This window comes from Neoarius graeffei, chromosome 20, assembly GCF_027579695.1.
Source record: "Neoarius graeffei isolate fNeoGra1 chromosome 20, fNeoGra1.pri, whole genome shotgun sequence".
Classification (NCBI taxonomy): domain Eukaryota; kingdom Metazoa; phylum Chordata; class Actinopteri; order Siluriformes; family Ariidae; genus Neoarius; species Neoarius graeffei.
In genome coordinates this window covers 33,531,505-33,554,840 of record NC_083588.1, presented here as the reverse complement: position 1 = coordinate 33,554,840, position 23,336 = coordinate 33,531,505, and the positions used below count along the sequence as shown (strand labels likewise).

Here is a 23,336-nt window from a genome sequence, read left to right as displayed (position 1 = left end):
TACTTCCGCTCAGCTCAAATCCCTTTAAGAAAAACCACAACAACTCAACAGCTGATGTAAAGATGGCGACTCTGTGCTCAGAAGTGACGGCTAATCTGGCCTCGAAAGACTCCGGGAATGAAATTCATGCTATTTTACGGCGGTGCAGGGGTCGACCCAGGTTATCGGACACAGACCGGGCTCGAAGACGACTCGAATCCCGGAAAAAGTACGATGTACGGAGAGTCTACCTCGGAGAATCGCACAAGGTCTGGAGCGACCTGCGGCAGAAAAGCTGCATGAGCGACGCCGGACTCGCCGAGTATTTAATCCTGCTGAACTCGGCTTATGGAGAAAAATACCAGCAGAAATACTGCCTGTATGCCTAGTCTTCTGTCTCTATTAATGCTTAATGTAAAATGTTTTTATTGTGAAAAGCGCTGTTCCAGCAGTAGTAGTCTAGTATAGAATTAAACACTCAGGCAAGTTACGGCACACTGATTTGAGTCCATTTAAAGTTTGACTCACAAAAACATTGCTGTTATCTTTTGTTTATATCTTGGCAGAAAGAACTTTCCAGAACTGTGCGGAAATCAGAAAAAAGGTAATGTATGAACATGAGTTACATGTCCTTCGTTGTGTGCAAGAATCATAAATCTGGGCCCTGTTGGATGAATTTAAGATTAAGTTATGGGTTGTTTTACAATCAGGGTACAAAGTTTGTGTCACAGGGGTCCAAAATTCAAATTGATTCAAACTGGTTCTTGTACCGGTTTTTAAGTGAAGTACAAGTTAAAGAACAGATTTCAGGTCATTTTTTGACACGTGTATGGGAGTTTTGTGTAATCTGCTATAAGATGGGAGAAACAAATGAAGTGATTCTCGGAGAGGACTTTTTTTTTTGACAATTCAGAATCCACTACTTCCATAGTGCTTTTAAATATAAGGCTGTAAGCTTTGTGTTAGTTGTCTCTAATATTTATGTCCCAATATCTTGACCACATTTTAGGATGAAAATAATCATTTTAGATATGTTATTTTATATTGAAAAATTAGCTGTCTCGGAGAGGACATTTTTTGACACAATTACATACTAATTTGATCAAAATAGTCTGAAAACTTACTGGCATTCAACATTAAAACTTAACTATGTTTCCAATGATATGGAACCAAATATTTGTTTTATGGTATAAAGAATGATTTAAGTGCATCCCTTTTGGAGCTACCTGTGGTCAAAAAAGCACTTTTTCTAAATGACATGAGTAATTTTGCTAAATATGACATATTGCCATACATTCACCAAAAATAACGTTATCACCAAATTTTATTTTGCATGGTAAATAGAGCTATCACAGGGCTACAATAAACAACCAAGTTTATTTAGTCAAGCCTTTTGATATTGAAGATAATAAGTGTTAAATGTGATTTTTAGCTTGCGTACCCTGATTGTAAAACAACCCTTATACACGTGTATACACACAGCGTTGACACTACTGGGTCAAAATGTTCCCAAGTTCAGAATACCAGCAATGCAACAGAACTCAGTTCAGAGATCCTGTTTATGAACCGTGAAAATCCTTGAAGGAAATCAACTCTGGGATCTGGCAGTGCATGCAGCTCAACTGGGCTACTCTGGGACAACCAGCTGTCCTCATCTCCTCTTGTTCCTAACCTGACTCCATCATGCAAAGTTCTCCTTTAGGACATCAGGACAATCTGGCTGTTTCGATCTCCGGAGGCCACTCAAGTGCTTGTTCAGTCCCTTGTCATCTTGAGGTCGCAATAGAGCGGCGGCTACAATTATCGACACCTTAACGATCTTTTGGCCATTGCAAAAGTTAGAAAAGACTTTCAGTACGTAAATATTGCATGAATAATTACTCAAACTTCCACTGGAAAAAATGAGTTGATTCCCGATTACTTAACGTATCAGATCATGTGACACTTCCGCAGTTATCGACACCTTGGTCCACAGTTATCGACGCTCTTCCACAATTGACATTGTAACTACATGAAAATCCAGGTCAAAGGTCGCATATCAAGTCAAGTTTATGTCTATAGCGCTTTTAACAATAGACATTGTCGCAAAGCAGCTTTACAGAATTTGAATGACCCCAAACATAAGCCAATTTCATCCCCAGTCTATCCCCAATGAGCAAGGCTGTGGCGACGGTGGCAAGGAAAAGCTCCCTCAGACGACATGAGAAACTTCGAGAGGAACCAGACTCTAAAGGGAACCCATCCTCATTTGGGTGACAACAGACATGATTATAACATTAACAGTTTTGACATGAAGTCAGTTTCGTTGATGTTATAAGTTAGTTTAGTTTATTTGACAGACTTGTGTCCAAACCATACAAAACAAGACAGATAAAAAAGAACTATAAAAAACACAAATATATAACATACAGACATTTCAGCCAGTGTGCCCTCAGTCTGGATGTATAACGGGAACAGCTCACTAGGGGATCTGAAAGTGCAACCATGATGCTGTTGGTGGATTCATCCAGACGATGCATAAACTTAAACATCAAGTGTCTTAAAAGCGCCTTAAGTGTGTTCACTCCAACTGAGACAAACATCTGACTAGCACTCCCTCCTCTGGGAGTCTTGAGTAGGATTCTCATTGCATCATTGTAGGCAACTTGTAACCTCTGCATGCTGGATTTTCTATAAACTGACCACAAATGGGCAGTGTAAAGTGGTGTGCAATATGCTTTGAACAGAGCAACTCTTCATTGACGGAAACTTGAGTGCAAAACTGTTCATGACAACTGTAGTCCTCAGCCATAAGACCATTATTGTAAGTGTCCAGAGCATCTTCCAAGTGTTTTGACTGTCCATATGGGGACGTCCTCCATAGGAGCGATGTGATGAGATTCTGACCAGACATAGGGCATCAGGATGGATCAGGCAGGTCCGAGGAGCAGAAGAGGTCAGCATCTCGATCTCAGGATTGACATGTAATTCAGAGGGACAGACGGGGGGGGGGGGGGGGGGGGGAGAAAACACGTTGTTAGGTATGTCATTCCTCGAACAGAAACTTTATATCTTTATAAAATGTCTACTGATATTGTAATATGTGGTAGATATTTACAACAAACTGCAAAACAAAAAAAAAAAATTCTGAATGGGACAGAAAAATCTGAATATTTCAAGCATGTAATTTTTTTTTTTATATGTGAGGAATTTAATTCTGGTCTAATTCTATTTATTGCAATAGGATTCCAAATACTCTATAAGCATTCTGTTATGAATCAGAAAAAAATTATTATAAATCACAGCACTTTTTAAATTTTTTTTAAAGTACTTCATCTACTTCAACAGTGTTTACAAAGGTCGATACATAACAGTTGTAAATGTCACTTAATTCCGCAGGGTGTCAATAATGGTGGACACCGGTGAAAGTGATCACTATTATTGACTCCTCATGTGACTTCTCAAACGCGCGTTTAGATACAAAATGGCGATTGTCAAATGAGAGTAAGAAACAAAGTAGGTTTTGACAAGGATATCATGACATCTGTGAATCTGATAAGTACAAACATGTCCATGATCTTTCCATCATGCTTGCTTGTGATGATTGACTATGTCCGGGTTTTCCTCAATGCTAAAAAAAATTCCATCTCAGGTAACGAGCTGTCATTAGACGACAAGATCAAAAGGCGAGGGGGGTCTTCCGGTTGATTTAATTAACCAATAATAACTGTTGTAACTGAAACTCACCTTTTGTAAAATTATTTTTTATTGGTAAATCTGAAAAGGTGTCTAATTATGGACTGTCGGTAATTGTCGCTGCCACTCTACTGCAGCTGCCTCCAGAATTCAGTTGCAAGACTTGTTTTCAATCTTCCTGAGTTCTCCCACATCATTCCATTTCTACATTCCCTCCACTGGCTTTCTGTAGCTATCTGCATTAGATTTCTGGTTTCTGATGGAGACTACAAAGTGCTTCTGTAAGTTGCTCTTGATAAGGGTGTCTGTTAACTGCTGTAAATGTACATTAAGAGCATCCCTTTTTTTCTTCATGTAGGGAAGAAAGTGGCTGCCACAAGCTTGCACAGCTTGGTGAGCTGGTATCAGCAGCACCTCCAAATGTGCGCTCATGAGCCTGAGCTGCGGTCTGTGGAGCCAACGCTAGGCCTGTCCACTACTGTGCTCTGGCAATGTGATGCTGAACATTCATTCATACAGCACATTTCATGGCCTGTGGGAGGCAGTAGCGAGTCTGACGAGGACAACAGTGGTGAGCCAGAGCCAGAGAAAAAGACAACTGTCCAGACAACAGCAACAGCTGTGAGCAACCAAAGGACATTGGCAGGTGTGGTTGTATGAATAATAATAATAAATCAAAGAAAGTTGGGCACTTTCTCTAAAATGTAGCAGCATGTGTGACAATGAGGAATACTTAACATATTTTTTTAACACTTTTGTATTCACAAGTTTTTACTTGGCTTGCATATGATATGTTGTTTATATTTAAATGTTTCAAAAGTGGAATTCTGAAAAGTCATGGAATCTTAGGAATAAGCATCATCAAGTACCTGTGCAGTCATTGCATAGAAATATAATAGCCATCATTTGTCCAGATACAGAAGATGAGTTGGAGAGTGCCACAGCAGAAGTTTCTAAAGCGGCTGAACAGGTGTCTCCTACGGCTTTAAGTCATCTCCCAGAATCCCACAGTGAAACTGTTACATCCTCAACCCCCCTGGGAGACCGGGTCTCATGGGAAACAGAGACAGAACAAGAACGGGAGCTGGCCGTGGCTGACCGTGAAAATAAAGTGAGAGATGATTTTCCTTTGGTTGAGGCGAGTGAATCAAAGGCTGAAGTTTTAGGAGGTCATGATCCTGGGACAGATGGTTATGAATGTGTGGTAGTCACGGCAGCTTTGATGGAAAACCTGCATGAACCAGATGGAGCCAATCATTTGATGGGGAGCATTGAAGAGAACAGAGTACGACCAATCTCGGGAGGTATGACCCACACGCCCACAGCAGCCACTCCAGTACAAGCAGAGCTCTATGAAACCCAGGCACTGCAGAGCATGGTGGGCAGCTGTGAGCTCCCAGACCAGCATGCTACACTGCAGGGCTCACAGGTAGGGCACTCTGAAGATATGTTAATGCTGGATTGCAGAAAATTGTACAGTGTAAAGTCAACTTTGCATCTTTGTGGTGTTAGATAATTTATAAGTCTATGCAAGTCAGATTTTATTTATTTTCATGCACCCTTTGTTCCTTTCTGTTTTAAATTCACTTCTCTCTAGCTGATCATAATCACAGGATCAGGTTATGAAGCGATGACATCTGAAGGCATTCATCTAAACGTGGGTGGCGGAGATGTGGAGGGGGTTACGTGCACAGTGATAGAGGGGATGTCTTATCATCAGATGTGCCAATCAGAAGCAATTGTCCAGAACAGCATCTCTCATACAGATACCATGACTGGTATGACAGAGCTGCACTGTGCTTTAATCATTTTAAAAGCTGCATATCAATTTTGGCATGTCAGGAACAGCACTACAGTCTAGTAGCTCAATATATTGTTTACTTACTGTGCTAAGCTGGTGGTCAAAGCCACACCAGTGACTATGAAAGCAGTTCACTTGTGTTGCATGTGGTCTTAAAAGTACCTTTTCACACGTTTGAAATATAACCCTTACAAAATAGTGTACATCCACTTGACCATGTAAAAACAAATGTCTTGCATTTTGTTATTGTAAAACGCAGTCATTTTATGTGTTTCCCAGACCTGAATGAGAAGCAGCTGATGGAGCCGAGTGAAGAATCGCACAGTCAGAAAGATATTCAGTGCTCTCTCAGCAGGTCCGTCCGAGTCATTGCCTTCATGAACATGAAGCTCATTTTAAACTTGGTTACTTTCTGTCGTCCTTATTGTTAACATTACATTTTCATAGAGATGGTGCTGTCTCTTATAGCCTGTTTCCATGGTATCATTGGTGGTCTTTTGGAAAATCAAGTTTTAGGGATGAAGTGTGTGTGTGTCTGTGTGGATGTGGATGCAACCTTCAGGTCTAAGAGAAATCGTCAGGGTCCAGTTATTGAGGCAGATGGTATGCTGAAAATGTTCCACTGTCCATATGAGGGCTGCAGCCAGGTGTACGTGGCCCTCAGCAGCTACCAGGTGAGTACAATGAACACTACTGTGGTGCTGCACACCATAAATGGGTGACTAGAGGCTTGCTTGAAAAACACTCCTTATGACTGGTTCTATCTGCTTGCGTCATGATGTATCCTCAAATCTTTACACTAAAGAATTTAATTTACGTTAAGGGGCGTTTTTGTTTGTAATTATATTGTTGCCTTCTTAATTTTTAAGGAATAGGAAGCAGCCTGACCACTGGGGATATGCAAAACTAATTAATGGATATGGAGATGTATATAATTTTTTAAAATATACTTTTAATCACTGTGTAACTTCCTGTATTTACTAGTTAAGTAATTTTTTTTCATTGCAATACTTCAATAGAAAAGTGTTTGCTTTATTATTAAAGGCAAGCCCAAATGGTGTACAAGCTGATATATATAATTTATTTATTTATATATATTTTTTAAATTATAATTTGATCTAATGTCTCTGGTATCTGTACCTTTTTAACTGTGGATTTTTTTTCTGCCATCATAGTTGAATTTGCAGACCTCCTTTTAAGTCATTGTTGGTTTAATTTCACTGGAATATTAAGTGTAATAGCCTGAAATGTTTACTTAAAAAAAAAAAAAGTTAGTTCACTCTTATGAGCACTTGGGTGTCATCCTGCTATTTGAGAATTGGCTGTTATAAGTTCTTTTTAAGAAAAATTAAGTTACCACATTCTACATAAGATGCACTGATTCTGTTGGTTTTCTTTGTAAAAGAAATGTCTGTCTGTTGCAGAATCATGTGAACCTGGTACACAGGAAGGGCAGGACAAAAGTGTGTCCACATCCCGGCTGTGGGAAGAAGTTTTACCTGTCTAACCATCTGCATCGCCATATGATTATTCACTCGGGTAAACACACTTGCACTCCTTCTGCTTATGGTTGTGTTTCCGTATCTCAAGATTATTTTCCTAGTAGTAAGTGTAAGAGATTCTTTTGAAAAAGATGTTTAAGCTGGACACTAGCCTACACTCCTTAAATCACCACCTTCCCCTCCTTGAATCACCACCTTAAGGTGGTGGAGGGGTTTTAGTGCCTCAGTGATTCTAGGACAGGGGTGCCCAAATTGATCCATAAAGGGCCGTGTGGCTGCAGGTTTTCATTCCAGCCATGCAGCAGCACACCTGATTTGGCTCATTCAATCAACTGAACTGTCTTCACACAGTCAAATACTTGCAGCCACACCCACCCTTGATTAAAGGGTGGGTGTGTCAGTTGATTGAATAAGCCAAATGAGGTGTGCTGCTGCATGGCTGGAATGAAAACCTGCAGCCACACGGCCCTTTATGGATCAATTTGGGCACCCCTGTTCTAGGAGCTATGTTGTCGGGGCATTTGCCCTTGGTAGGGTCTCCCAAGGCAAACAGGTCCTGGACAAAGAGCGGTTCTGGAAACCCTTACGAGAGAAATAGCAAGGATCTCCGTGCCCTTGCCCGGACCAAGGGTACCGGGGCCCCACCCTGGAGCCAGGCCTGGGGGAGGGGCTCGTTGGTGAGCGCCTGGTGGTTGGGCCTATGTCCGTGGGGCCCGGCTGGGCCTAGCCCGAATGAGCAACACGGAACCACTCTCTTGTGGATCCACCACCCGCAGGAGGTGCCGTAAGGGTCTGGTGCGTTGTGGATTAGGTGGCTGCCAAAGGTGGAGGCCCTGGCATACTGATCCCTGACTGACAAAACTGGCTTTTGGGACATGGAATGTCACTTCTCTGGTGAGGAAGGAGTCTGAGCTTGTGCGTGAGGTTAAGAGGTACCGACTAGATATAGTTGGGCTCACCTCAATGTTGGGCTCTGGAGCCAATTTCCTGGAGAGGGGTTGGACTCTCTTCCATGCTGGAGTTGCCAAGGGTGAGTAGTGCTGGGCAGGGGTGGGGCTACTGGTAGCCTCTCAGTTCAACACTGTAATGGAAACTTCTAATAAACACTTCAGAATGCTTAGCAGTTGTCTTTTCAGTTATTTATTATAGTAGATCATATAAAATGTATATAAAATAGGAAAGGAAAGAGAAGAAAAGAGAAGACACCACTTCAGTGATGTGAGAGTATACGCGTGCTTTGAGTTGTGTTTTAGTGGCTGTTATCTATTATACTTTAAAGGCATTCGTTTACTGCTTGCATCTTCACGTGATTGGCTCAAGATTTTCTATGAAGCTTTGTTAAAGCGTGCACCTGGCGTGCTCTGGTATGTGCAGGCGGATGCGTAGTTATGGAGAACTCAAGCACCCTGCTTATCACCAGCCAAGGCCACAGAAAGGCGATTACAACATGGGGGAAAAACATCTTTCTCAGTACACTAGGCCACTTGAGCTCAACACACAGAAACACAGAGAATAGGAATGTTCATTCACTAAATTTCCCTCACAGCACGCTAACATTGGAGTTCTCCCCAGTAAACGAGAGGGTCGTTTCCCTGCACCTTCGGGTCGGGGAACAGCCTCTGACTGTCATTTGCGCTTATGCACCAAATGGTAGTTCGGAGTACCCAGCCTTCTTGGAGTCCTTGAGTGGGGTACTAGACAGTGCACCATGAGGGGACTCCATTGTTTTACTGGGGGACTTCAATGCTCACATGGGTAATGACAGTGAGACCTGGAGGGGTGTGATTGGGAGGAACGGCCTGCCCAATCTGAACCCAAGCGGTGTTCTGTTGTTGGACTTCTGTGCCATGCACAGTTTGGCCATAACGAACCCCATGTTTGAGCATAAGGGTGTCCATAAGTGAATGTGGCACGAGGACACCCTAGGCCATAGAATGATGATTGACTTTGTAGTCGTTTCATCTGATCTGGGACCATATGTCTTGGACACTCAGGTGCAGAGAGGAGCAGAGCTGTCAACTGATCACTACCTGGTGATAAGTTGGGTCAGATGGCAGGGGAGGAGGCCGGACACACATGGTAGGCCCAAATGTGTAGTGAGGGTATGCTGGGAAGTCTGGCGGAGGCTCCTGTCTGTTGGATCTTCAACTGCCACCTCCAGCAGAGCTTCAACTGCATACCGGGGGAGGATGGGGACATGTTCTGTACTGCCATTGTGGAGATGACTGTGCAGAGCTGTGACTGCAAGGTTGTTGGTCCCTATCGTAGCAGTAATCCCCGAACCCGGTGGTGGACACCTGTGGTGAGGGGAGCCGTCAAGCTGAAGGAGGAGTCCTATCAGGCTTGGTTAGCCTGTGGGTCTCCAAAGGCAGCTGACGGATACCGACGGGCTAAGCGGAACGCGGCTCTGGCAGTCACTGAAGCAAAAACTCGGGCATAGGAGGCATTCGGTGAGGCCATGGAAAGCGACTTCCAGTCAGCCTTGAAGAGATTCTGGCAAACTGTCCAGCAGCTCAGGAAGGGGAAGTGGTGTGCTGTCCCAACTGTTTACAGTGTGGATGGAGTGCTGTTGACCTCAACCGGAGCCATCATCCGGTGGTGGAAGGAATACTTTGAGGATCTCCTCAATCCGACCTTCATGTCATCCGAGGAGGACGCAGAGTCTGAGGGTACTTGGGAGGACTCGTCCATCACAGGGGCTGAGGTTGCCAAGGTGGTTAAAAAGGTCCTTGGTGGCCAGGCTCCGGGAGTGGATGAGATTTGTCCTGAGTTCCTGAAGGCACTGGATGTTGTTGGGTTGTCTTGGCTGACGTGCTTCTTCAACATTGTGTGGAGGTTGGGGACAGTGCCTCTGGATTGGCAGACTGGGGTGGGGGGACCAGAGAGTGTGTTCCAACTATAGGGGATCACACTTCTCAGCCTCCCTGGGAAAGCCTCTGCTGGAGAGGAGAGTCCAGTCAATAGTTGGACCTCGGATTCAGGAGGAACAATGTGGTTTTTGTCTTGGTCATGGAACGCTGGACCAGCTCTTTCTTTACCCTTGCAAGGGTACTGGAGGGTGCATGGGAGTTTGCCCAACTGGTCTACATGTGTTTTGTGGACCTGGTGAAGACTTATGACCGTACCCTGTGGGGGGTGCGTCAGGAGTATGGGGTTCGGGGCCCACTGCTGCAGGCCATTCAGACCGGAGCAGGAGTTTGGTTCGCATTGCCGGCAGTAAGTCAAACTTGTTCCCAGTGCATGTGGGACTCTGCCAGGGCTACCCTTTGTCACCGGTTCTGTTCATAACTTTTAATGGACAGAATTTCTAGGCGCAGCCAAGGGGCGGAGGGTGTCCGGTTTGGTGGCATCAGTATTGCGTCTCTGCTTTTTGCGGATGATGTGGTCCTGTTGGCTTCATCAATCTGTGACCGACAGCATGTGCTGTGATGGTTTGCAGCTGAGTGCGAAGCGGCTGGGATGAGGATCAGCACCTCCAAGTCCGTGGCCATGGCGCTCCACCAGAAATGGGTGGAATGCCTACTTCGGGTCAGAGGGGAGTTGCTACCTCAAGTGGAGGAGTTTAAGTATCTCGGGGTCTTGTTCACAGGTGAGGGAAGGAGGAACGGGAGATGGACAGACGGATCGGGGCAGCATCAGCAGTGATGCGGGCACTAAACCGGTCTGTTGTGCTGAAGAGAGAGCTGAGCCAAAAGGCACAGCTCTCAATTTACTGGTCCTCATATATAATATAATTAGAGGCCAGGCAGTTTAAAAATGTACATGCAAGTATATGCATATACATTCAATTTCAGATGCGTGATTTGTACAATTATGCCAAAGATTAAATTGACAAATAGCAACACTCGGAATTTGTGTATGCTTGTTTTATGAGAAAACTTGACTGTACAGTTTGATGAATAAGAGCCATTGATTTTGTTCAGGTGTGCGAGACTTCATCTGTGAGACGTGTGGCAAGTCTTTCAAACGCAAGAACCATTTAGAGGTGCACAGGCGCACTCACACAGGAGAGACGCCATTACAGTGAGTTTAACCTGATCTCATTGAAAAGACCTGTGTTGTGGCATGTTTTGTGGGTTTACCCTATTAAGATTACTATTCCAAGTTCATCCAGAATTATTTATTTACATCTCAATGCAATAAGCTCTCTCTCGCTCCCCCCCCCCGCTTGCTCACTCACGCATTAGTCAGTGGTTTTAATGTTATGACTGATTTTGCTTTATAAATTTTAGATGATTGGTCCTTTTCATATCGATTAATTTTAGCTCATTTAAATAAGTTTATTAATGAAAATTACATTTGCTGATGAGTGTTTTAATTTGTCTTATAGAGCAGCGGCTACAATTATCGACACCTTAATGATCTTTTGCCCGTTGCAAAAGTAGAAAAGACTTTCAATACGCAAATTGTGCATGAATAGTTACTCAAACTTCCACTGGAAAAAAATGAGTTGATCCCTGATTACTTAACATATTGGATCATGTGATACCGTTCCACAACTATTGATACCTTTGTCCACAGTTATCGACACCGTTCCACAATTAGACACCCAGATTTATTTACAGTGCTCAGCGTAAATGAGTACACCCCCTTTGAAAAGTAACATTTTAAACAATATCTCAGTGAACACAATTTCCAAAATGTTGACAAGACAAAGTTTAATATAACATCTGTTTAACTTATAACGTGAAAGTAAGGTTAATAATATAACTTAGATTACACATTTTTCAGTTTTACTCAAATTAGGGTGGTGCAAAAATGAGTATACCCCACAACAAAAACTACTACATGTAGTACTTTGTATGGCCTCCATGATTTTTAATGACCGCACGAAGTCTTCTAGGCATGAAATGAACAAGTTGGTGACATTTTGCAACATCAGTCTTTTTCCATTCTTCAACAATGACCTCTTTTAGTGACTGGATGCTGGATGGAGAGTGATGCTCAACTTGTCTCTTCAGAATTCCCCATAGGTGTTCAATTGGGTTCAGATCAGGAAACATACTTGGCCACTGAATCACTTTCACCCTGTTCTTCTTCAGAAATCCAACAGTGGCCTTAGATGTGTGTTTAGGATCATTGTCATGTTGGAAAAGTGCACGATGACCAAGGGCACGGAGTGATGGTAGCATCTTCTCTATCAGTATAGAGCAATACATCTGTGAATTCATGATGCCATCAATGAAATGCAGCTCCCCGACACCAGCAGCACTCATGCAGCCCCACATAAGGACACTGCCACCACCAGGTTTCACTGTAGGCACCATGCATTTTTCTTTGTATTCCTCACCTTTGCGACGCCATACAGTTTTGAAGCCATCAGTTCCAAAAACATATTTATCTTGCTCTCATCACTCCAGAGTATAGAGTCCCAGTAGTCTTCATCTTTCTCAGCATGGGCCATGGCAAACTCTAGGTGGGCTTTTTTGTGCCTGGGCTTTAGGAGAGGCTTCTTTCGTGGATAGCATCCATGCATGCCATTCCTCTGCAGTGTATGCCGTATTGTGTCACGGGAAATAGTCACCCCAGTTTGGCTTTCTACTTCTTTAGGTAACTGCACTGAACTTGCATGCCAATTTTTTTCAACCCTTCTCATCAGAAGACGCTCCTGTCGGTGTTGACTTCTGTGGACGACCTGGACGTTTCTGTGAGATGGTTGCAGTCCCATCTTTCTTAAATTTTTGTACCACTTTTGCTACAGTATTCTGACTGATAAGTAAAGCTTTGCTGATCATCTTGTAGCCTTCACCTTTGTGGTGGAAAGAAATTTTATTTTCTTTGGGGAATTCTGAAGAGAGAAGTTGAGCATCACTCTCCATCCAGCATCCAGTCACTAAAAGAGGTCATTGTTGAAGAATGGAAAAAGATTGATGTTGCAAAATGTCACCAACTTGTTCATTCCATGCCTAGAAGACTTGGTGCTGTCATTAAAAATCATGGAGGCCATACAAAGTACAACCCCGATTCCAAAAAAGTTGGGACAAAGTACAAATTGTAAATAAAAACGGAATGCAATAATTTACAAATCTCAAAAACTGATATTGTATTCACAATAGAATATAGACAACATATCAAATGTTGAAAGTGAGACATTTTGAAATTTCATGCAAAATATTGGCTCATTTGAAATTTCATGACAGCAACACATCTCAAAAATGTTGGGACAGGGGCAATAAGATGCTGGAAAAGTTAAAGGTACAAAAAAGGAACAGCTGGAAGACCAAATTGGAACTCATTAGGTAAATTGGCAATAGGTCATTAACATGACTGAGTATAAAAAGAGCATCTTGGAGTGGCAGCGGCTCTCAGAAGTAAAGATGGGAAGAGGATCACCAATCCCCCTAATTCTGCGCCGACAAATGGTGTACTAATATCAGAAAGGTGTTCAACAGTGTAAAATTGCAAAGAGTTTGAACATATCATCTACAGTGCATAATATCAAAAGATTCAGAGAATCTGGAAGAATCTCTGTGCGTAAGGGTCAAGGCCGGAAAACCATACTGGGTGCCCGTGATCTTCGGGCCCTTAGACGGCACTGCATCACATACAGGCATGCTTCTGTATTGGAAATCACAAAATGGGCTCAGGAATATTTCCAGAGAACATTATCTGTGAATACAATTCACCGTGCCATCCGCCGTTGCCAGCTAAAACTCTATAGTTCAAAGAAGAAGCCATATCTAAACATGATCCAGAAGTGCAGACATCTTCTCTGGGCCAAGGCTCATTTAAAATGGACTGTGGCAAAGTGGAAAACTGTTCTGTGGTCAGACGAATCAAAATTTGAAGTTCTTTATGGAAATCAGGGACGCCGTGTCATTCGGACTAAAGAGGAGGAGGATGACCCAAGTTGTTATCAGCGCTCGGTTCAGAAGCCTGCATCTCTGATGGTATGGGGTTGCATTAGTGCGTGTGGCATGGGCAGCTTACACATCTGGAAAGTCACCATCAATGCTGAAAGGTGTATATACAGGTTCTAGAGCAACATATGCTCCCATCCAGACGACATCTCTTTCAAGGAAGACCTTGCATTTTCCAACATGACAATGCCAAACCACATCAATTACAGCATCATGGCTGCGTAGAAGAAGGGCCCGGGTACTGAACTGGCCAGCCTGCAGTCCAGATCTTTCACCCATAGAAAACATTTGGCGCATCATAAAACGGAAGATACAGTGGGGCAAAAAAGTATTTAGTCAGCCACCAATTGTGCAAGTTCTCCCACTTAAAAAGATGAGAGAGGCCTGTAATTTTCATCATAGGTACACTTCAACTATGAGAGACAGAATGGGGGGAAAGAATCCAGGAAATCACATTGTAGGATTTTTAATGAATTAATTGGTAAATTCCTCAGTAAAATAAGTATTTGGTCACCTACAAACAAGCAAGATTTCTGGCTCTCACAGACCTGTAACTTCTTCTTTAAGAAGCTCCTCTGTCCTCCACTCGTTACCTGTATTAACGGCACCTGTTTGAACTCGTTATCAGTATAAAAGACACCTGTCCACAACCTCAAACAGTCACACTCCAAACTCCACTATGGCCAAGACCAAAGAGCTGTCAAAGGACACCAGAAACAAAATTGTAGACCTGCACCAGGCTGGGAAGACTGAATCTGCAATAGGTAAGCAGCTTGGTGTGAAGAAATCAACTGTGGGAGCAATTATTAGAAAATGGAAGACATACAAGACCACTGATAATCTCCCTCGATCTGGGGCTCCACGCAAGATCTCACCCTGTGGGGTCAAAATGATCACAAGAACGGTGAGCAAAAATCCCAGAACTGCACGGGGGGACCTAGTGAATGACCTGCAGAGAGCTGGGACCAAAGTAACAAAGGCTACCATCAGTAAAACACTACGCCGCCAGGGACTCAAATCCTGCAGTGCCAGACGTGTCCCCCTGCTTAAGCCAGTACATGTCCAGGCCCGTCTGAAATTTGCTAGAGAGCATTTGGATGATCCAGAAGAGGATTGGGAGAATATCATATGGTCAGATGAAACCAAAATAGAACTTTTTGGTAAAAACTCAACTTGTCGTGTTTGGAGGAGAAAGAATGCTGAGTTGCATCCAAAGAACACCATACCTACTGTGAAGCATGGGGGTGGAAACGTCATGCTTTGGGGCTGTTTTTCTGCAAAGGGACCAGGACGACTGATCCGTGTAAAGGAAAGAATGAATGGGGCCATGTATCGTGAGATTTTGAGTGAAAACCTCCTTCCATCAGCAAGGGCATTGAAGATGAAACGTGGCTGGGTCTTTCAGCATGACAATGATCCCAAACACACCGCCCGGGCAATGAAGGAGTGGCTTTGTAAGAAGCATTTCAGGGTCCTGGAGTGGCCTAGCCAGTCTCCAGATCTCAACCCCATAGAAAATCTTTGGAGGGAGCTGAAAGTCCGTGTTGCCCAGCGACAGCCCCAAAACATCACTGCTCTAGAGGAGATCTGCATGGAGGAATGGGCCAAAATACCAGCAACAGTGTGTGAAAACCTTGTGAAGACTTACAGAAAACGTTTGACCTCTGTCATTGCCAACAAAGGGTATATAACAAAGTATTGAGATGAACTTTTGTTATTGACCAAATACTTATTTTCCACCATAATTTGCAAATAAATTCTTTAAAAATCAGACAATGTGATTTTCTGGATTTTATTTTTTCTCATTCTGTCTCTCATAGTTGAAGTGTACCTATGATGAAAATTACAGGCCTCTCTCATCTTTTTAAGTGGGAGAACCTGCACAATTGGTGACTGACTAAATACTTTTTTGCCCCACTGTACGACAAAAAAGACCTAAGACAGTTGAGCAACTAGAATCCTACATTATACAAGAATGGGTTAACATTCCTATCCCTAAACTTGAGCAACTTGTCTCCTCAGTCCCCAGACGTTTACAGACTGTTGTAAAGAGAAAAGGGGATGTCTCACAGTGGTAAACATGGCCTTGTCCCAACTTTTTTGAGGTGTTGTTGTCATGAAATTTAAAATCACCTAATTTTTCTCTTTAAATGATCCATTTTCTCAGTTTAAACATTTGATATGTCATTTATGTTCCATTCTGAATAAAATATGGAATTTTGAAACTTCCACATCATTGCATTCCATTTTTATTTACAATTTGTACTTTGTCCCAACTTTTTTGGAATCGGGGTTGTAGTAGTTTTTGTTGTGGGGTGTACTCATTTTTGCACCACCCTAATTTGAGTAAAACTGAAAAAATGTGTAATCCAAGTTATATTATTAGCCTTACTTTCACGTTATAAGTTAAACAGATGTTATATTAAACATTGTCAACATTTTGGAAATTGTTTGTGTTCACTGAGATATTGTTTAAAATATTACTTTTCAAAGGGGGTGTACTCATTTACGCTGAGCACTGTATATTAAAAAAAAAAAAAAAGATAATAATAATAATAGGTATGTGGTATTAAGTTAACAAAACCAGTTTTTATTTAAAATTTGTTTTACATACTTATATTTAGTGGCGGCACGGTGGTGTAGTGGTTAGTGCTGTTGCCTCACAGCAAGAAGGTCCGGGTTCGAGCCCCGTGGCCAGCGAGGGCCTTTCTGTGTGGAGTTTGCATGTTCTCCCCGTGTCCGCGTGGGTTTCCTCCGGGTGCTCCGGTTTCCCCCACAGTCCAAAGACATGCAGGTTAGGTTAACTGGTGTCTCTAAATTGACCGTAGGTGTGAATGTGAGTGTGAACGGTTGTCTGTGTCTATGTGTCAGCCCTGTGATGACCTGGCGACTTGTCCAGGGTGTACCCCGCCTTTCGCCTGTAGTCAGCTGGGATAGGCTCCAGCTTGCCTGCGACCCTGTAGAAGGATAAAGCGGCTAGAGATAATGAGATGAGATGAGACTTATATTTAGTACAAAATATATCGGTCTGTGGTTATGTAAATGAAGTAATTCTAATGTTTCTAAACAAATGAACTGATGTTTAACCCGTGTCAAATCTTTTTGTTCCACTTTCTAAGTATTTTCATAGATCATTTTGTTAATCATTTGTTGTGATTTGTATTAATTTCTAGTTTTGTCGTTTACCAATAAATTTCAACAGGCAACTGACCACATGAAAATCCAGGTCAAAGGTCACATGTCATTTCTCAGACCAAAATATAAAATGTGTACTGATATTGTAATATGTGGTAGATATTTACAACGAACTGCAAAAAAAAAATTCTGAATGGAATAGAGAGAACTGAATATTTCAAACATGTAATTTTTTTATCTCATTCATCTCATCTCATTATCTCTAGCCGCTTTATCCTGTTCCACAGGGTCGCAGGCAAGCTGGAGCCTATCCCAGCTGACTATGGGCGAAAGGCGGGGTACACCCTGGACAAGTCGCCAGGTCATCACAGGGCTGACACACAGACACAGACAACCATTCACACCTACAGTCAATTTAGAGTCACCAGTTAACCTAACCTGCATGTCTTTTGGACTGTGGGGGGGGAAACCGGAGCACCTGGAGGAAACCCACGGGGAGAACATGCAAACTCCACACAGAAAGGCCCTCGCTGGCCACTGGGCTCGAACCTGGACCTTCTTGCTGTGAGGCGACAGCGCTAACCACTACACCACCGTGCCGCCTGTAATTTTTTATATGCTAGGAATTTAATTCTGGTCTATTTCTATTTATTGCAGTAGGATTTCAAATACTCTAAGCATTCCATTCTGTTATGAATTAGAAAAAAATATAAATCACAGCACTTTATTTATTTATATTTTTTACACAAAGATTGATGCATCACTTGATGTTATCGAAACATCACTTGACTTCTCAAACGTGCGTTTCAGTACAAAATGGCGACTGTCAAATGAAAGCGTAAAAAACAAAGTAGGTTTCAACAAGGATATCATGAAATATCTGAATTTGATCAGTAAAAACATGTCCATGACCTTTCCACCATGCTTACCTCTGATGATAACGACTGGGTTTTTCTCAAATTGCTGATCATGCTAAAAAATATTCCATCTCGGGTAACGAGCTGTGTCATCAGAAGACAAGATCAAAGGGTGAGGGTGAGGTCTTCCAGTTGACGAATTAACCAATAATAACTGTTGTAACTGAAACTCACCTTTTTGTAAAATTTTTTGTTTATTTCTCCATTTATAATTGGTAAATCTGAAAAGGTGTCTAATGACAAAAGGTGACTGTCTGTAATTGTAGCCGCTGCTCTAATGTAACGTAGTAATTAAATTTCAGACACATCAACACAATGCAACTACAAATATTCAAATACAGTAAGTCTGTTTAGATTTTCATACACCTAGTATAGATTCCATCAAACAGAATTTGAGAAATGGCCTGTGTGAAAACAATTTTGTTTTTTTATATGAAGTAAATCTTATTTGAGATGCACCAAACCCACTTTTTTCAATTGGTTACTGATACCAGAGGTCTGGATATCGGCTCAGTACTCAATTCAATCTGACACCCTGTTTGTGCTTTTAAAGCTCAGTCACTGTGACTGCAGGCTTTAAGGTACGTTGTGTCATCTGTTCATGTACAAGCTCTGCTGTGTCAGTCAACATAACATGTTTATGATATAAAATCTGCCAGTAGTTTGTCACGTCAGATCCGATACTGATCTAGTGTTTCAGGCCAGTATTGCCCTGATACCAGTACTCTGTATGGGCTTTTCTTAGACAAATGGAACATGTTCAACAAGATCTGTCATTCCAGCAACCCTTTTATAGCTCTTACCAAAACCGTCTGCTGTATTTGTACCAGCAATTCTGACTCTACGGCATTGATAACATCCTTACAGTTCATGAGTTTATCACTAATTGTTTGAAATTATGCATGTTTAATCAATACAAAGTTTTTTTTTGACTGCACTTTATCAAAGAGAATGTTTATCAGTAAATTTGCTCTCAAGATTACAACTGGTCAGTGGTAATACTGATGTATTATACTAAGTCATGCAATCCGTCTGAACCTGTATGAAAAATAGTGGCTTCGTCCTTGCAGGTGCGAGATCTGTGGTTATCAGTGTCGGCAGCGGGCTTCTCTCAACTGGCACATGAAGAAGCACACGTCTGAGGCACACTTCAATTACACCTGTGAACACTGTGGCAAACGCTTTGAGAAACTCGACAGTGTCAAGTTCCACAAGCTCAAAAGCCACCCTGACCGACAGACCACTTGAGTGTGTGTAGAGAGGAGGCAAGATGGATATATTTATATTAAAAAAAAAAAAAGGGCTTGTGTCAACACCAGTTTTATCTAGGCTAGTGACTGGTGCGCAGAGTGTATTGTTTGTGAACTGGGCGCTGGATAAGTGCACAATGGGAGGAGATGATGAAATGAAGCATGATGGAAAGGCCTAAAAATGATAGTGGTTTAAAGAGGCCAATAGCAGTAGAAGTTAAACCTGTGTGCACACTCAGTTAAGACATAATGTTTCTGTGCTGGTCACAGTTTTCATTCACCAGCTTATGGTGTTGCATGGTTCTTAAATGTCTTTGTGAATTATTGTTTACAAAGCGTTTTATATGTTCACATTCTACTCTATATCTTCATCTTAAGCTTTATAAAATGTGTAAACGTTTTGTGTCAAACATTTTTATGATAAATATCTTTTGAGGGGAATTGAAATGAGGGTGTGGAAAGTAAGACTACAAAATTTATGCTGAATTATTTTATTGTTCAACGTGTAACAGGCAAATATATTTTCCACCATTTAAAAAAAAAAAAAAAAAAAAGAGCCGGTTATATTCCACTACAAATATGTCTAGCCAGGTGTGCTCCTGCTTTGCTTCTAGTGTTCCTGTGCTAGGCTCCAGAAATACCACAGCCCTGACCAGGATAAGGTAGACGAATGACTGTTTCAATATGTATATGGAAGGTTATTGCAACACCAGCTTATCAATAGCAAAAGAGTAGGAACCTAAAGGATTCACTGTTTTTTTTTTTTTTTTTTCACATTTGTGTGTTTATGGAATCTGGTTTAACTACATAAGTACAACAGATTGGTTTTATTTTAAAGTGTACAGAAGCTTTTCAGCTGTTTAAGGCTGAAATACAGGGTTAGTCAAAATTATGTTAACGCTAATGGATTATTTTTCTCCTGCAGATAGACGTACGCCATGGGTGACGGATTAAATGGTACTGTTGCTCGCGGGTTTTTGTGTGTTGAACACGATGGTGAACAGGTTGAGACCGTCCTGTAAATCATCTTGCACATATGATGCATGTTTTGTGAATAAATGGTTTCTACCGTTTAAGTGTTTAACATAATTTTGACTAACCCTGTATTTAAAATAAATGCAAATATATTCTCAGCTTTGGAAATGTTCAGTTTTTAATAACCCTTAGTCTTTAGGAACTTTGACAGAAGAGATTGCTTGTTGACCTCCACATGTTAGGTCATAGATGTAAAAATACTTAACGGTTATTGGGAGGGCAACTGAAATCGTCTTGTATTCAAACGAGACCAAAATTAAGCTTTTTGGTCATGAACACCATCAGTGTAGACACTGTAAATGTCATGGATCTAGGGGTTGTTTGAAAATTCCATTAAATACAGTAATATTTGTGATTTCATAACCTGGCTACCTCTACCACGCAGTTAAAGCCTGGCTTTATAAGCGTCTTTAAGCTAGATAATGAGCCCTATCAAGTCCAAATTTTCCAGGAACACCATGATCTGCAGTGTTGACCTCAGTCTCTGAGAACGTTCCATGTGTAAACTGAAGAATGTAAAGACTTTGAAGTCTTCTGAATGGAGGATCTGAAATCCATTTACAAATGTCTTCAGTCTTGTTCACCAAATACAGGAAGAGGCTCAGAGCTGTTATTCTTTCTAGGAAAGGTTTTCTGGAATATTAATTTGTGAAGGTTAAAATAATTTGGAAACCATTGTTTTGCAGAATAAGTTGCACTACTCTTCTCCCCCCCCCCTTTTTTTAAATCACACAGTATATCCTGTATGTTTCAACTCCATGTCACTAATTACATGTTCATTTCATAGTCGTTATTCTTTATAGGTGCCAATAATTGCATAACAGTCAAACTACTTGTAGCTATGCTATTGAACTTTTTATTTCTTGAATCACAGACGTGACACACAGCTGAGTAAATTGTGGGAATATGTAGGACTTTTACTACAATACTGACTAACAGTGAATGAAAGGATGAATCAGTTAGTGAGATTGCATTTGTTTTATCATAATTGGTCTTGTTCTTTTCTGAAACTTATTTATTAATATGCTTTTTTTACAGAATGGATTTTTACATCTGTTATTCAATATGTTTATAAGCAGATTTATTCATTCAGTGTATGCTGGCATTTATTACTTCTAGTTTCTGGATAAAAGTTGTGGGTTTTTTCCCCCCTCCCTCAGTCTGTCTTCTCATTTTGAATGAAACTATTTTTGCAGTGGTACCTTATTACGTTACACTCCTAGATACACTGAGAAGAGCAAAAGTGTGTTTGAAGCCTCATGCTTTTGTCAGTCATTCGTTAACTGTAAATACTATAATTCGTAGCCATTTAAGTGTTGATCTATTTGCATATAATGTTTACAGCCTATTCTTATTGTTCTCCAATCTGAAAGCAGCAAGTGCTTCAAATGCTGTCTCTTATTTACCTGCTTAATGTCCCAAAATAGAACTGCATTGTTGATCTGACAAGAAAGTGTCTGTATTACAGTACTTCAGTTCTCAGGGGAAACAGTCATCAACTGTTATCTTTCTTACTCCTTTATCTAAAGCCTTTAGCTTTTCAGATCCAACTTTTTTTAATTTCTGCTATGTCGAAGCACTTTGAGGTGACAATCGTTGTGTTTAAAGGCCAAATGAGGAATAACAGTTCAGCACTGTAATTCTGGTGTTTCTCTTCAGTAAGTTTCATGATAGCAGTCTTATTGTTTTGAAGTTGGATGGAAAGTATTACTGTTTAAATTATTGAGCAAATTATTCTTGGCGGGGGGGGAATGACTATCCCCTTTTCTATGACATGACATTCTGCTGGTGCTTTGTGAAAATAAGGCCCTTTTTGAACTGCATTAATCCTGATCTTCTGTCCTGAAATGCACATAAACTCAGAGCTTGAATATTTGTTGCACCAAATACAGCATTTACTCAGACCGTGCATGGGTGTGCAAATTATTATACAAAAGAATTTGCATAAATTCAAACGTGTGACAAGTGTTGAAAGTTAAAGGACTAGCAGAGCATTATTCCTTTGTTAATTTCATAACATTTCTCAGGGATTTGAACTTTGAGTTGTTTTTGGGTTTTTTTTTGAATATCAAAACAGGCCATTTAATCCACTCTGTTGTTTCACTTTTTTTTTAAAATATAAATGCCAAATCTCTCTGATCACTTGTGTTCTATTCATTTTTCTATTCTAATTTGGAAGACAAAGTTTGCAGTCTGCCATACTTCCAAGTTAAAAGAACCTATAAGTAATAATGGGCATACAGTGGAACAAAAAAGTACCGTATTTTCCGGACTATACGTCGCTCCGGAGTTTAAGTCGCATCAGCCAAAAAATGCATTATGAAGACGAAAAAAACATATATACGTTGCACCGGACTATAAGTCGCACTTTTTTGAAGGGTTATTCTATCCATAGAATCTGTGATTGTATCTGATAAGCGACGCGTGGTTACTGCGCGACTGCATTGTTTATTTAATAAACGAACAGCTGAGCAGTGATAACGCGCCCTTTGCCCTGTAAGTAGCCTAGTCTGATTATTTTAAATATCTACTACTATCTTTAATACTATCACTATCATTATTACTAATAGCCTATATTATTATTATAACTAATATTAGTAGCCTATTACTGATGCATTAATCAGTTTGCTTTTAGATTATTTTTACCGGTAGGGCTTATTATCGCCCCATGGCTCTTTCATCTTTGTTATTAAAGCTGTAGTCATCATCGAGGAGAGTCATTCTTCATTTTTGTCGAATTTTATTTCATTAAATCAGAGGTCAAGTAGGCTATAGGTATATCATCTCCAAAGACAACCGTCTAGTGAAAAAAAAAAACAACCGCTTTTAAATACCCTACTTAAATCCTTAAAAAGAGTAATTTAACTCATGTCTTGTGTGATCTGATCTCCAATGGTGAAATAAACCGGTTGTGATATGAGTACAGTCTGTTATTTTAGAAGATAAATTTAATATATAATTTAATATATAGCCTAATAAAAATTATATTTTATAACATATCACGACATATTACTGTCTGTAACTGTTCATCACTAAAGCGTTTTCTAAGATCATAATGTCTGATATTATTATTATTTTTTTTACACACACAATAAGTGCGTGTGCGTAAAGTTATAGTAAACCACCCCCCACCTTTTTTTTTTTTTTTGAGTCGCCGGACCCACCCACCTCCTGCGTTCCGG

General features: G+C 41.0%; 1 protein-coding gene across 2 annotated transcripts; it reads left to right on the top strand.

Moving 5' to 3' along the window:
- Nucleotides 1–38: 38 nt before the first annotated feature.
- Nucleotides 39–22,227, top strand: znf653 (zinc finger protein 653). 2 transcript variants are annotated; one of them, XM_060901533.1, is made up of 10 exons: nt 39–358; nt 546–583; nt 4,013–4,300; nt 4,575–5,083; nt 5,252–5,432; nt 5,735–5,810; nt 6,018–6,129; nt 6,880–6,994; nt 10,881–10,980; nt 18,940–22,227. In XM_060901533.1, the coding sequence occupies exons 1-10, from the start codon at nt 63–65 to the stop codon at nt 19,115–19,117; spliced, it is 1,893 nt and encodes a 630-aa protein (XP_060757516.1). In that variant the 5' UTR covers nt 39–62; the 3' UTR covers nt 19,118–22,227. The 2 variants fall into 2 exon arrangements, with proteins under 2 accessions (XP_060757516.1, XP_060757515.1); XM_060901532.1 differs by having other exon boundaries at nt 4,569–5,083.
- The last annotated feature ends 1,109 nt before the right edge of the window (nt 22,228–23,336 follow it).

Bases quoted from the DNA above. Each gene is read 5' to 3' on its own strand.
- znf653 (XM_060901532.1), top strand. From the start codon at position 63: ATGGCGACTCTGTGCTCAGAAGTGACGGCTAATCTGGCCTCGAAAGAC. The intron at 5,811-6,017 runs GTCCGTCCGAGT...TGCAACCTTCAG, and splicing joins ATTCAGTGCTCTCTCAGCAG to GTCTAAGAGAAATCGTCAGG. The intron at 10,981-18,939 runs GTGAGTTTAACC...TCGTCCTTGCAG, and splicing joins ACAGGAGAGACGCCATTACA to GTGCGAGATCTGTGGTTATC.